At 37.4% G+C, this 15704-nt stretch overlaps 1 protein-coding gene across 2 annotated transcripts in view; it reads left to right on the top strand.

The window, feature by feature from the left end:
* Window positions 1–15704, top strand: part of FAM172A (family with sequence similarity 172 member A) — a 319644-nt gene that overhangs the window by 175239 nt on the left and 128701 nt on the right. For both annotated transcript variants that reach the window (XM_026649170.1, XM_024206925.1), the window contains exon 8: window positions 8973–9092. In XM_026649170.1, the coding sequence (XP_026504955.1) occupies window positions 8973–9092 (120 nt within the window). The remainder of the gene's footprint in view (window positions 1–8972; window positions 9093–15704) is intronic.

Here is a 15704-nt window from a genome sequence, read left to right as displayed (position 1 = left end):
GTCACAAGTGAAATACTCTTTCAACCCTAACTCTTTAATGACAAGCTGCTAATTCTCTAGGTAATATCCACATGGTCATCATCAAATGAATATCTCCTTAATCGCTTTTTGTATTTTTATGTAATGGTTTTCAGTCAAATTAGGTGAATTGCTCTTTATAAAAGATTATCCCAATAAAATTTCACTTTTTTGAGTTCAGGCAACAGGGAAGAATTTTATAATAATAAGAATCATAATACATAACAAAAATTCCTGCTTAAAGGGAAAGAGTATTATCTCATTTTTAAAGCAGGATCATGAGACATGAGTTCTGGGCTTTTCTCACAACTCTGCTACTGACTCAAAGTGTAACTCATTTCCTATATGTTTAACATGTATACTCTGCCTGAGTGCACAGAAATATAACAAGGCGTTAAGATCCTAGGATGAAAGATAAACTAGAGAAATACAGTATTATTAAACTTACTTTATGTGAGGCTATTTTAAAATAATTCAGTTATGTGGTATTGTTGTATACATTTCTCTCCTTTAGAAAATATTAGGGTACCTGAATTACTTGGCTTTAAAAAATCAACGTGGAAAAGAAAGAACTAGTACATCAAATCAAATCAATTTCAAGTTTATCTTCTGGGAACACGGTTGAGATTGATTAAAAGTTTAAAGTAGTATATGTAGTAGCTGAGTGTTAGTTATGTAGGCCTCGTTCTGAGCTGGCTCAACCCCTCCTGAAAATCATAGCTACCGAGGGCACTGAGCATGTTGCTGGATTTGTAACTTTCCAGCAACAGGTTAGCTGGAAAAAATCTGTAAAATTTGGCACTGGAACAAGAAATATGTGAACCTGTCACTGTGAGCAGTCTCAAAGGGCAAGCTGCTTTGCATGAGCTAATTAACCTTAGGAAATAATTACACAAATATGCAAATGTTGTTTAGATAATTCCATGTGTTATCAGCTCAGGTAGTCCATCATAACAGCAGACCTTACAGTGTCTAGGTGTTAGAATCTGGCATGGTTGATAAGGCTTTGGTTCCTGCCTCACTTCAGCGTGGTATTTCACAATTAATGACTGCAATATTACACTAGTAAATTCAACCTGTATTTTGAATGCAGCAGAACATAGCACTGTATTTACTGTATGCACACTGCTTATCTGTGTACTCTAATGGCTTGATTCATTAAAATGTTATATATCTTACAACTCTTACACTGGCAGACTATACAATATTGCAAAAATGACAAACAAAAAATGAGGCCACTCATTATGTTATTTGCAAAATAGACTTGCCAGAGAATTTACCCACAATCATTTGTTTGTTTCTGATAAAGTTACAAGGTAAAGTATTTTATCTGCTATTTGCAACAGTACAGCTGAATTTTCTCATAGTGCAAGCAGTATATTATATCTGCTTGAAACAGAAGACTTTTGGCAGCATTTTATAAAACAATGCTTCTTGTTAATATTCTACAGATTCTGAGATGTTGTTAATGTGAATATGCAATACATAATTAAGTTCTGTAGGTTAAAACTGGACAAAACAGTACCAAGGATAACAAAAACAAGATTATGACATAATATATTTTCATGTCAGCTGATAAATTTTATGATTCTGAGAAAAGGAAGGAGTGAGAGCAGCAGAATAAGGACAATAGACTTAAAGAAAAAAAAGAAAAAAAAAGCAGACTTTAACAGACTCAGAGAACTGGTAGGTGAGGTCCCATGGGAAATAAAACTTGGGGAAAAGAGTTCAGGGGAGCTGGCAATATCTCAGGAGACAATATTAAAGGCAAAGCTGCCATCTATCCTGATGCAAAGGAAAGATAGGAAGAATAGTAAGAAGTCATTATAGCTCCATCTGGAGATCTTTAATGTCCTGAAAATCAAAAAGGAATCCTGCAAAAAGTGGAACCATGGATGAATTGCTAAGGAGGAGTACAAAAGGATAGCACATTCTTGTAGGGACAAACATCAGAAAGGTTAAGGCACAAAATGAGTTACAGTTAGCAAGGAATATAAAAGGCAATATGAAGAAAAACAGAAAGACATAGGAAAGTGGAGGTCCTCTACTTAGCAGGGAATGAAAGCTAGTAACCAATGACGTCAAGATGGTTGAGGTGTTTAATGCCTGTTTTGCTTCATTCTTCACTAAGAAGGTTAATGGTGACCAGATATTCAACACAATTAGTATTAACAAAAAGGAGGAAGGAACACAAGCCAAAATAGGGAAAGAACAGGTGAAAGAATTTAGATAAGTTAGATATACTATGTTGGCAGGGCTGATGAAATTCATCCTGGGGTACTTAAGTAACTAGCTGAACCATTCTTGGAATCATTAGCAATTATCTTTGAGAATTCATGGAGGATGGGTGAGGTCCCAGAGGACTGGAGTATCTGTCTTTAAAAAGGGAAACAGCGAGGACCCAGGGAATTATAAACAACTCAGCCTAACTTCAGTACTTGGAAAGATATTGAAACAAATTATTAAGCAATCAAATTATTAAACAATTTGTAAGCACCTAGAGACATAATAGGATGATATGGAATAACTAGTATGGATTTGTCAAAAACAAAGCATGTCAAACCAAACTAATTTCCTTCTTTGACAGAGTTACTGGCCCACTAGATAACAGGGAATCAGTAGATGTGATACATCTTGATTTTAGTCAGGCTTTGATGCAATCTCACATGACATTCTCATAAGCAAATAGGGAAATTACTGTAAGGTAGGTGCACAATTGGTTGAAAGACCATACTCAAAGTGTAGTTACAAATGGTTTGCTGTCAAACTGAGAGGGTATATCTAGTGGGATCTCATAGGAATCAGTCCTGGGTCTGGTACTATTCAATATTTTCATTAATGACTTGGAAAATGGAGTGGAGAGTATGCTTATAAAATATGCAGATGACACTAAACTGGGAAGGGTTACAAGCACTTTGGCGGGCACAATTAGAATTCAAAACAATCTTGACAAATTGGAGAATTAGTCTGAAATCCAACAAGATGTAATTCAATAAAGATAAGTGATAATATTGCACTTAAAATCAAATGCACAACTACAAAATGGGGAATAACTGCTAGGTGGTAGTACTTCTGGATTATAGTGGGTCACAAATTGAATATGAGTGAATAATGTGATGCAGTTGTGAAAAATGTTAATATAATTTTGGGATGTATTAACAGGCACTTGGTCCTGCCTCAGCACAGGGGTCTGGACTTGATGACCTCTCAAGGTCCCTTCCAGCCCTACATATCTATGGTTATCCCCATTGTTCAGGTCACTGTGTACCACTTCAGTGGTGAAAAGAGCCTAGAACCTGTCCATATGTGGCCAGCTGAGAATTCCCCCAGCATGGGAGAGTTTTTAACATGCATTCAGGTTCTGTGTTCAGGCATGAAGGATGCACTAGAGCAAGGGTGGTCAAACTTACTGACCCTGCGCATATGACAATCATCAGAAGTTCGAGAGCCGGGGTGCACCTGCCTATGCTCGGGGCTTCAGCCCTGAGGAAGGTGCCTGAGAGGGCTTGAGGCTTCAGCCCCATTCCTGCTGAAGCCCTGAGTCCTGGCAGGTGCACCCCATGGGGCTGAAGCCACAAGACTCCCCTCCCTGCTGGGCAGAAGCCCCTGCCCCACCACCCCAATGCAAGACAGAGGTCCTGAGCTCCCCCTGGTCTGGTAGGTGGAGAATGTGGTTGGGGAGGGCCACGAGCTGCACTTTAACAGTAAAAGAGCCGTATGTAGTTCACGAGCCACGGTTTGGCCACCCCTGCAGTCAGGTCAGAGAAGGCATGGCCAGGGCATTGCTGCACTCTGGTTTTTCTCAGAGAGTATACAGTCCTTAGTTCTAGTTAATATAGATTAGAGCAGCCTCTAATTTTTCTAACCTATGCCAGGGCCTGAGTCAAGGCCAAACTGATCAGAGGATTAGGGAGACAACTTGTTCCTTGACCCTTGCTCCCACTCTGCTGCTTCAAGCAGCTCTCAGATACAGCAGAAGATCTGGCCTAGGAATATTAAAATTTCTTCAGTAATATTAATTTATCATTGTCATATTATTTTCATTAAATGTACTGTTAAATTACTTTGATTAAACTTTTTGTATTAGAATGAAAAGTTCCCAGTTAACAATTTATGACCATTTTTGAGGCAATAGTCATTTGGTTTGGAAAGCTACTCTGTGTTTTTATATATTGCTAATGGGTAGTATTTAAAAGATATAAAGCAATACTTTGAGTGCTCATTTCTATCTTAGCCAAAAAAGTTTAATGCTACTTCTACTGGAAACATCTGGTGATCCTTTTGTTGTTGAAAAGGAACTGTTCCATGTGGCAAAAACATGTTATCTGATAATTCTATGTTCCTGTCATTAACCTCCCCAGAACCTCATAGATGGGTATCTGTGTTCCATATTACGTTTTTGAATCAGGAGTGGGTTTTCTTTAGCTAGCTGCTGAAACTCTGTAGTTCCTTTAATATGCTGTATAAACTAAAATGGCATGTTAAATCCTATTCATAATATATTATTTCTTTAAAAAATGAATTATGTAAAATTTTTCAAAGTAGTAGCAAATTGAAAATTATGCATCAGATATTTTAGGGTCCTAGGCAGGTACTCCGCCCTCTACCTGAGCAGAGCTCAGCTGCAATGGAGAGGGGAGAGGGAATGTGAGCGCTTCCTGATTGTCAGCCACCCAGCCCCAATTTAAATTAAAGTTGTGGAGGAGCAGCTCTAATTTACGTTACTAGCGTAATGTCATTCAGTGACCTTGAGCCAGTGGACGAGCTCCACTTTGTCATGCCCCTGACAATATCTCCTCGCTTTCCTTACACCAGGAGTTGGGAGGCTGCTGGCACAGGAAGCAGTTTTACACTAGCTATTGCAGTCTGTATTCCAGCCAATTTGCATTGTATAAGCAGCACTTTAGAGGCCTTAGCAGACTGGAGAATCTAGGATGACCAGACAGCAAGTGTGAAAAATCGGGACAGGGGTGGAGGATAATAGGAGCCTATATAAGAAAAAGACCCAAAAATCGGGACTGTCCCCATAAAATCAGGACATCTGGTCACCCTAGGAGAATCTGATCCTCAAACTTTTAAGCTAGAATAACTTCTTAAATTCTGATATTTATGTGGATGGAAAATTTTGCAAAATTTCTTAGCTGATCTGAGCGAGTTTCTTCTAAATTTCAAGTAGTAAATACAAGACAAGAAATATTAAAACCCCCAAAATATTCTCTTTTTTAAGCAAGATTCAGATAATTTAGTCAAACAAATGTGACTCTACAAAATCTTTCTTTAATGAATCGCACCATAACTTGTAGGAAATAGGCCAAACTAAATGTAAAATGCACAAAAAATCTGCTTTTAAGTCAAAAGTCACCAGAGACAAATTTAATCTAAAATCTATATTAAGGAATTTATTTCAGTTGAATGTCAGAGTCAAAAAAACAAAACAAAAATTAGTAGTAATAATACTACATTGGAGGTAACATTTTCAAAGTTGGATGCCTCGGTATAGGCACATAACATCTATTTAGGATCTTGAATAAATTATTTGATTTTTCAGAGTGCTGAACGCCCTTGGCTGTTATTAACTTCAATACCATTGAAAGTCAAGCCATTTATTTAGGCACATAACTATGGGGTTTAGATATCCAACTTGAGGCATGTATGATGGAAAATTTTGACGTGGGCTTCTATAGCAGCCTTCCAGCCAATGATCTCAAAACATTTTACAAATGACAATGAATAAAGCCTCACAACTGCCTTATGGGGTAGGTAATATAACCGTTCACTCCCTTTTTATGTGGTCATACAGAAAATTATGGAAAGTATGACAAAGAGGCCTGCACTTCATTAAATAACTTAATAAGTTAACATGTAAAGTCAGGATATTCTAGTAGCAGTAAAAGAATGGGAAGTAACAGTTACCTTGGATTGTCACCTTCTGTACTGAAACTCCGGTACTCAGCACCCTAAATTATCCAAGGCCAGACAGACCCACTTAATCCTCAGACCCTGGTGGAACTGGCATAACTTCAAATTCCAAACAGCCCAACAGTTCTGTGGAGACTGCGGTGCCTAACTCTCTGTTAGATAGCCAGCTCCATCTTACATGGCGGCAGCATTGGTTTGCTTGTCCCAAAAAGTTGACTGAAATCCTGACCAGCTTCAAAGTAAAGTTATTCTGATACCTATCGTAAAGAAACAGCTTTCACTTTAAAATGTATCACTTCATCCAATAGTGTTCCCCTGTCCCAGATCCTCTTTTTATACTATCTGTGGGTTAGCAGCGTATACAGAACAATACAATGTATTTTGCATTAATGTATGTAGTGTTGTTGTATCCTTGTTGGTCCCAGGATATAGAGAGACAAGGTGCGTGAGGTAATATCTTTTATTGGACTAACTTCTGTTGGTGAGAGAGACAAGCTTTCGAGCTCCACATTCTAGCACTTCACCTTGAAGGGTCGCTTAGAATATGTGATAACTACTTATGATAAACTATTGGTTCAATCTTGTATTTAGCTGTGACACTCAAGTACCTTTCCCAGACCTGATGAAGAGCTCTATGTAGCTCGAAAGCTTCTCTCTCACTAACAGAAGTTGGTCCAATAAAAGATGTTACCTCATCCACCTTGTCTCTCTATTTTACATTAAGGCACTTTAACAATAAAAAAGAAAAACAGAAGTTATAGTCCAAAGTAACTAATTTTAGACAGAGCTTCTCTTTGCTTTTGTATATAAAAAATAATCTTGAATTGAATCTTCATGCTGGAATGTATGAAATCGAACAGTTAAATATTTGGTTTATCAGACTGTTTGGTTTTGCTTTAATCAGTGGGAGTTATTTGTAGATTTCTAGACTCTCACTTGATTTCTGAATCCTTTGGAAGCTTCCTGCTGTAGTCCTAAGACTCTACGCTTTTGCTCCAATGGTACACAGAATAATAAAAATGGGCTGCACCATGATTTGACACACAATTTTTAACTAAAAATAACTGACCCTTCTTTCTCTTTGTCAGAGCTCAGAACTTGATTAAATTGCTTTTACAATTATTAATTTTATTCTCAATTAAAAACTAACTGTAAATCTCATTCACTTGACTAAGGAAAACTCCTTAGCTGCTATTATTATTTTATTGTAGTGTATTATTTATAGTAGCATAGCTTCTAAACTTTTCTTAGAGAAAACCTTTTGTTTCAACATTTTTCTTCTATAGCAATCCCAGTTAAAACATACATAACTTCCCTTAATAAACTCCAGACCATACTGCTCTATTTTACCTTAAACAAATCTCTAGGGGGGAAAAAGTGATTCATTTGCAAGCTGCTGCTTTGCTAATAGAAGCAAAAACACATTCCAGTTTCTTTACTTGGACCCAGATCATGTATTTGGATTCAAGTGGTTGGAGTCTTATATCTTCATGATCAAATTGCAGAACCAGAGTTGAAAGACAGAAAATATCCCTTCCCTTGCATGGAGATGAATGCAGCTCTTGATACCTAATAGGCTGACACTTCACTGTGTCATTGAGAGTCAGTCAATCAATAATAGAATCTGCCCAAGTCTAAGGAACTTTGTGGCTGTTTTGAAAGTTTGATAAACATTTCCTATCCTGTTACCAGTCTAAGCTTGTACATTAAAAGGTAGGAGTAAAGCTTTGTTCTCAGTTTCTGCTAATTAAAGGAACAGTGGATAAAAGTTTCAGAATTGTCCATGTGATTTAGGAGCCTAATTGCTTTATACCAAAGTCTCATTGGGACATAGGCTCCTAAGTGCCTACATCATTTTTGAAAAAGGGACTTAAGCTAATTTTTGAAAATTTTACAGCCTATCTATAATTTATATGAATAATTAACACTGAAATCATTAGAATCCTATGGCTACCAGTTGCCCTCGCTGGTATTTACTTACTTGTGATTTTTATATCACTTATTTATGGCTTTTCAACTAGGGAAGTGATGCTTAGTATCAGGCATTTCATGTTTATTACATTAATACTTGCATAAGAAGTACTAATACTAAGAGGTAAGTGAGGAGCAGAGAGGTTATATGCCTTGCTGATAGGCACATAGAAAGTTAGTAACAGAGGTAGGAATGTACAGCCCAGATATTCTGATCACCAGTCCTATGGTTTTAACTAGTAGAGAATTTGCTCTCCCGTAACTCCCAGGCCCCAAAATAATGAGTATTACTAGAAAATGGTCAAGAGGTGCTCTATCTGCATTGTATATTAGCTTGTAATTGCAAAATAACATAGAATAAGTATGGTGTAAAAATTCAGTTATGTCATTATGGAATTAAGCCATATTCTGTATGGTTAGAACATGTAGATGTATAGCAGCAGTGGGAAAAATACTAGAGAGTGAGATGAAGCCTGTGTTTTATTATTATTCTTATTCTCTTTATTGGATTAAGTCTTAATTTCATACAAACATACAAACAAAGACTTTTTAGTGAACAAATATTTGACGCAAAGTTGTCAAAAGTTTGAATCTGATCAGCGTCTGGCCTACTGGGTGACCTTGGGCCAGTCAAGTCATTCTTTGCTTCTGTTTCCCCATCTGTAAAATGTGGATAATGATACTGACCTCCTTTGTTAAAGAACTTTGAGATCTATTGATGAAAAGTGTATATAAGAACTAAATATTATTATTGTTATTCTGTATTAAATTTGAGTGAGGCTGTTTAGCTGAAATGCCATTACTGTGCTTAGACTTCCTGTAACTGCACAATTTTTTGTTTATATTCAAAGAAAGCAGATTTTGCAGTCTTTAAATCACATTCTCAGGGTTGTTTTGTGTGTTGATTTTTTTTAAAAGAAGAATCAATGAATTTTTGTGACCCTAGCACAAATGTATTTGTGGTTTCTTTTAACAAAACCTTTTAACAACTAGGAATATGTTGCCTGTAGACAAAACTGTCAGTTTGCAAAAGATTATAGTGAATAATATACTTCTCTGTGTAGGATAATGGCTCTCCTGAAGAACATGCAATTTATGTGTGGGACCACTTTATTGCTGAGTCAGCAGCTGAAAACGTATTTTTTGTCGCTCACAGTTATGGTGGACTTGCATTCGTAGAGTTGGTAAGTGTTAACTTTTCCATTGCCCTATTTGCTGAGGGCTTTCACATATTTGCAGAAGTTAAATTTAATGTTCTCTTTCCAAAGAGGGTGGACAATTTAGAACTCTAAACAGCTTTTCACATGGTATGTTTGGGTTTAAAAAAAATTAAAAACACTGTTTTTTCCTCTGTTGATTATTTACCAAATTAGAAGACAGTCACATAGGGCTTCATGCTTACAGAAGCCAGGGAAGCCAAAACCTATGGATCCTGACTGGTGGTACGTATGCAAAAAAAGGGAGAATACAGCTTCTGTCGTGCTCTGTGAGTTCTAGGTTGGGTCTGAATACAAATAAGTACAATGTGTAATGCTCACTGAGTCAGTGTTATTTTATATGATTTCCCCCAATGCAGTTTGGAACTCAAGTGAGGGAACTTGGAGGCACCTGTTGACAGGGAAACTCATAGAGGACCTGATCCAAAGCCCATTAAAGTCACAGGAAAGACTTCTGTTGATTTCATTGGGCTCTGGATCAGTCTCAGTGTGAAGGAAGTACAGGAAAGAGTGTGGACGCAGATTTTGCCACTTCCATGGAAGGCAAACTTGCATATCACTTTCTATGAAAGTACTAGAAGGAAACTGCCTGTTTAAATTCACAGAATTAAGAATGGCTCAATGGGACAACTTGTGCATAAAATTAAGCATATGCATTAGTGTTAGCAGGTTCAGGGCCAAAATGTTCAAACAATTTTGCACCTTGATTCAAAGTCATGGGAGGGCATCCCAATTGCACCACTGATACGTTGGGTTACTGTGTTTATGTAGTTAAAGTTTTTTGACTGTTTTGCTACTCTGGGAGAAAATAGATGTGTGAGCACCTCTGGTCAATGAGAAAACAAGAGAAGAAATGCTTATGTGATTCAAAGATTTTAACAGTTCTTGTTGATTTTTTTTGTTATGGAAATTAAGGCTATTTCAGTTCTCTCATTGCTTCCCCAAGCTTTATTTAAACAGTGTGCATATTTTGAAACCTGAGAATGATGTAGCTGATCTAATCCCACAAATGTTTTACAGTCCTGTCAGTAAATTGTACAAATTTACTTTTATTTCTCAAAACAAAAAATATCAAGATACCAAGTTTTGTAGTTGTAAATTATTCTGTGTGTAACACACCTTAACTGTTCATTTTGATCTATAATTGCTGCTGCATAAACTGATTGTATAACATGTGAGCTCTTTTCAATTACGTCATATGATTTGGATTCCTTATATACTGTAATAGTATGAAATATCTATTTCCTTTGCTTTTGTAAACTGTGAAGTTTCAAATACTCTGATTGTTGGATTATCCTGATGTGCTTAAATTTTGAAACTGAAATATCTGTAGAATTCAGTAGGTTTTGTCAAGTAATATTATTTGGGTCACTGGATGCATACAAATATATTGTATGCACATTTTTGAATAAGCATTTCTTAATATATGAAGTCAGAAAAGCCAAAGTGTATTTGAGAACTTTGTTAATTTTTAATAAACAAACCACTTACTTGAAGGTATTTTGGAATTTTAGTGAGTAAAGTTCTTTCTACCACATTTCAGTCAATGGCTTGAGATGGCATGGGTAACAGATGACCAATGTGTCATTCCCATTTTGCCTGTTTCTCTCGTCATACTGGTGGATATTTCTCCACTTTTGTTCTAGTTTAATATGAAGCACACAGATGTTTCAGAACAAGACTTGACTTCTGACCTTGGGGCTTCTAGGGTCAGGGTGCTCAGGGCCTGTGAAATTATCACAAGCTGAGCTAAAGTTTTTCTCCATCACAGGAAGTAACCAGTAAGCAAGAAGTTAAAAAGGAGCTTTGTCATAGAGACAAGATGGTCTCAGTAAGGGTCAGCTTCTGTAGTCTGCTATCTCCACAGGAGGTGCATGCATGGGAGGAAGAATATAATATATAACTACTGGCACATCACATATCTGTCATGGAAAACTAGACTTGAGAAGTATATTTAATGTAATAGTCCTTATTTTAAAAAAATAATTGTGATTAACACCTGTTTTTGCATTCACTGTTAAAAATAAGTTTATCTGATTTATTTATTTATGTGTTGGTTTTGTTGACAGTAGAAGTTTAGATTGGGGGTTGCCTCTAATTATAATAGAAACAAATATTGAACTACAATAATAAAGGTTTTATTTTTACCATAATATTAAGTGGTCAGATTTGCTTAGTATTTTTATTCTTTCCTGCCCTAGAAAATATTTTAGCTTAGAAAGTTTCAGCTTGTTTTTAAAAGATGTTTTTAGTAACTAGAAAAATGATGCTTCTAACCTCTTTGTTCTATCCATCCCCAAAATGCTATTCTGTAATCCTGAAGAGTAGCAATAAAGTAAATATAGTAGCTTGTGGAAAATTAATGTCCTAGAGTAAATATTCATATTCTCTCTCTCCCACCATCCCACCCCCCACACAAATACAGTAGTTATGTAGACTCCTTGTACACTTCTCATCTGTTTTCATTCCCCTTGCAGAGGGCAACGTGAAACTTCTGTTTTTCACTTGGAATGTAGGGCCTTGCCTGGGCCTTTTGCACCAGATTGTACCCACAGAAAGTAAAATAAACCACAGACTTTGAAATAAATGCCTTTTATACCTTGTGTTGATATGCGTGCAATGCTGCTGAATGTGTTCTGATTGTTCACAATTATTTAATCACTGAAGAGCTCTAGGTTTTCATTGCTTCCTTGGGGAATCCACTCTAAAAGTAACTGTCACTGTAGAGTTAGAAGTCCAGAGACTTGACGTTAAATGACAGTTAGATTGTGGCATTTAGTAACAGCCTATAGCAAAAGTAATGTAAAGCTGCTTTTTCCTGCAGGAGAAGGAGCAGGAGGCATTCAGCCTTATCAAGGCAGAATATCTTCAGGAACAAACTGGTTGCACCCCTGTAACAGGTTTAGCTGGTGCAGCCAGCCAGCTCTGTTCCATTTATTTCCCCCTGCACACTCCTGTTGGGTGACTTACTTTGGGAGGGAAGCATTTTGGTAGCAGCCTCTGTGCTCCCCAAAGTGCTGGGGCAACAACCAGCCTTCATGAATTCTGAACAAAAAGGGGGAGCATCATTATTCAGTTGCCATTACTCTGTAGCTGTATAAGGTCTAGCTCACAGTCTAGCTTTTAATTTTGATTTTGGACTTGGTTGCCAAAGCAAAAAATCAAGATGTGATTTGCAAGATACTTATATCACCCAGTTAAACTTCCCTAGAATTTTGAAATATTTGTCACAAGGTTCATTACGGTATTTTTATTGTTGTCCAAAACTTTTGCCTTTGTATGCACATGTAGGTGTTGTTTCCCTTAACATCTCAAACATCAGGGTAAGTCTACAACATCATGCTTGAATGCACAGAAACTGTTATCCTGTTACTGCAGCATAGGCACCCAATTCCTCTACCTTACTGGGTCACAGATTACAAGGGAAATAATTGAAAGTGGTTTAGCATGTGTGAGAAGTAAAGTTTGACCAATAAGTGTAATTAGTTATATTGTTTATAGTTTGAATTACAAGTAAGAATCATAAGACTACTACTAAAATGTATCTTAACATTTACTAATTAAAACTTTGTATAATTGTAGTTTGAAATTAAATGTGCAGCAAACAGATGTCTAAAAAGTACATTATTTTTTAAATACAAGGCACTAAAAATAGTTGTAGGTCATGGTCTTTTGCTAATTACTGATTTTGAAAATTCAAAACATGATTCATGAACATATCTTATCTATCTTCTGTTATCCAGCGCACAGTATATTGCAGTTGGGGATTTATTTTCCAAAGCAGCTTGCTGTACTTGATGGTAAACAATGGAATTTGCGCAACTCTTATGAAATTTAATAGAAAGTAACATTTTTACATTGGAATCCTTTTGTGTGTGGTCAATTAAAAGAAAAAGACGTACCACTGAGTCTTTCTGCCAGTTTTTGTGGTGATACAATTTTACTTTGTTATGAGAATGTTTTTCTGTCCCCTGTTCCTGTGTGAAAGATCCACACCTGTCTGAGGCCCTGAATGTGCAGTTGGATCCACGTAGTTGATCCTTGTGCCTATGTGGACCCCATGGGCCACCCTTGCAGATCCAATTACAGGACTGGGGCCCAACTGTGTATGCAGGAGAAAACAAATTCAGACAGACTAGTTTTCTGGTATCCGTTTTAAAACAAATACATTTCCACGCTTTTACCCTCACTGGGTGACAACTGCTCATATTTCAGAATCTCCAAAAGAATTGCCAGTCCCAGACTTTCAAAATCATTAATCAAGCCCCCGCAAAATCAAGAGTTTGGCTTACAAATCATGAGATATTTTTAAAATGATAATTTTGGGCTTCTTTTTTATTTGCCTTCTGCTTTTTGAACCTTTGTGATTCACATTGTCAAGCTTTTTATCACTATACTGAATGCCAGAAACTTCCTTTTTTGTTTTTAAATAAATTGATTAATTTAATTAAACTTCAGCTTTAAGGAAAACACCAGATAGCACAAGACTTGTGATAAACTTGTGAGAGGTGGCAACACTATCTCAAATTTTCAGTGTTTGCTGTTGCAATTATTGTTCATCAGAGAATCAGAGAGCACAGGGAATTAAACTACATCAGGAAAGGAAAAGTAGATGAACTGTCTTTTATTGGCGCTCTGGCCGCCGGGGGGGGGAGAGCCGAGCCCCCGCCGGGGCTCGCTGCCCCCCCCCCGGGGGGCCCCCCGCCCCCCCCCCGGGGGGGGGGGGGGGCGCGCGGCCGGAGGCTTTTTCGCCTGTGGTGGCGAAAAAGCCAGAGCCGGCCCTGGTATTGATATTAAGTTGTAGATAACACATAGATTTTATCTATAGACTGTTAAAATAATTTTAAAGACTAGTAAAAATCTGTAAAGTGCTGACTATGTCAACATATTACATGAGTAGTTGAATTGCTAAACATAGAGTGCTGTGCTTTTCATACCATAATCTTCCACTGAAAAGTGTTTAGACTCAGATTCAGGAAAAATTACTATAGTTTGATGATATTAAACTGCAGTCTACTGAAATTAAAATATGCCTAAGAATTTAGATATTGTATCTTTACATCAGCCTCCTGCTTCTGTTTTTCCTCTTCTTTCCTATTATTTATGAGTCAAGGGAAAGGAGACTTTGGATCTGTTTGTGCTGTACTAACAAGCATTATTAAACCCTGTGTCCTTAAAATATATAGGTCAGATTCTCAGCTGGCATAAATCAGCACAGCTCCATTGAAGTCAACCTGCTTTATTTCTTCAATTTGAAATAATTTTAAGGCCTTGATCCTGTAATATGATCCACATGAGTGGACACTGTGCCCTTGCAGAGCCCCCTTGACCTCAGTGGGACTCTGTCAGCAGATTGGGAGCTTTAGTGGTTGTGCTGTTAAACTGTTTCTGACTTTTTGGGATCACCAAAATCAGCCAAGACCAGTAAGGGGTTCAGTCATTGCCTGCCCTATAACCTAAAGTACCTTTATGTTGTGCAGCTTTAGTTCAGAGTCCAGACACCAATAGCCAGTCCACAAGCACACCCTGGCTTTCACCAGCTTAGTTCAGTTAGCACAACAGACACTTGCTTGGGGTAAAAATAAATAATAGGTTTATTTAATATAAAAATTAATAGATTCAAAGATAAGAGTAAGGGAGAGCAAACATATGTAGGTTACACAGAAAATAACCATAAATATGGAACTTCAGCCTTTACATTTTCAGATTAGATAAATCTCTTTTCTAATACAAGTAACTTATTGCCTCTGAACAGTTTCCCAGCATACCTGCTGCCCTAGAGGGGATCCAGTGTTTCATGGACCCCAGCACCTACCAAGTGACGGTCCTCAGTTTCTGGATGAAGACCAGTCTGTTTGAAGCCTTTTAAAGGGCTTTTTCTTCTCTGACTATAGTGACTCGTGGTAATTCAGGATGGGGACATTCTAGCTGGGATGTCTCCATGTCTTCCCATTAACTCTAATGGCCCATCATTTGTCTTTTCTTGCGCTGTATAGTGCTAGGTGCTTGGAGCTAGTCTCGTCTGGCTGGGGAGGCAGCCCCTCCTTGCCTGACTGCACCACCAATTATGAGCACAAAAATACATAAGTCCCTAACCACAGTCTGTATACATAGCTCATAAAGATCATTAAGTTAGAACACTGTAAGCTTTCATACACAACATATTTTTATTGCACAATAATATTGTATACAATCAGCTGATTCAACCACTTGTTCTGTGGGGTTCAAACCCCTTGTTCTCCCCTTGGGGAATGTGAACCTTGATTGTCCCACTTTCGCTAGTTTATCATTGATTTTATTGACTTTATTATTTAATGTCCATTAAATTTGCTTTTTAAATTAAACACAATCTGAACAACAAGTAATTGTCTGTGCTTCCCTTCTCTGCCTAATCCGTAATGGAACCTATCTTGAGGTGTAGCAGAGGGTACCCAGAATCTGTTGGTTGTTTTGGGATGGGTTTTAACATAAATCATAGAGGTGGGAAAGCACAAGAAGTACAAATTCAAGAAGCAGAAGAGGGGCAATACTGACAGGCCAGGTGACTGGCTGCTTCTCCTTTAACAGCTGCATAGGAAT

The sequence above is a fragment of the Terrapene carolina genome, unplaced genomic scaffold, assembly GCF_002925995.2.
Source record: "Terrapene carolina triunguis isolate 2854851 unplaced genomic scaffold, T_m_triunguis-2.0 Scaffold69, whole genome shotgun sequence".
Lineage (NCBI taxonomy): Eukaryota > Metazoa > Chordata > Testudines > Emydidae > Terrapene > Terrapene triunguis.
Note: the sequence above shows the minus strand (reverse complement) of the source record. Positions and strands in the feature narration are given on the sequence as shown.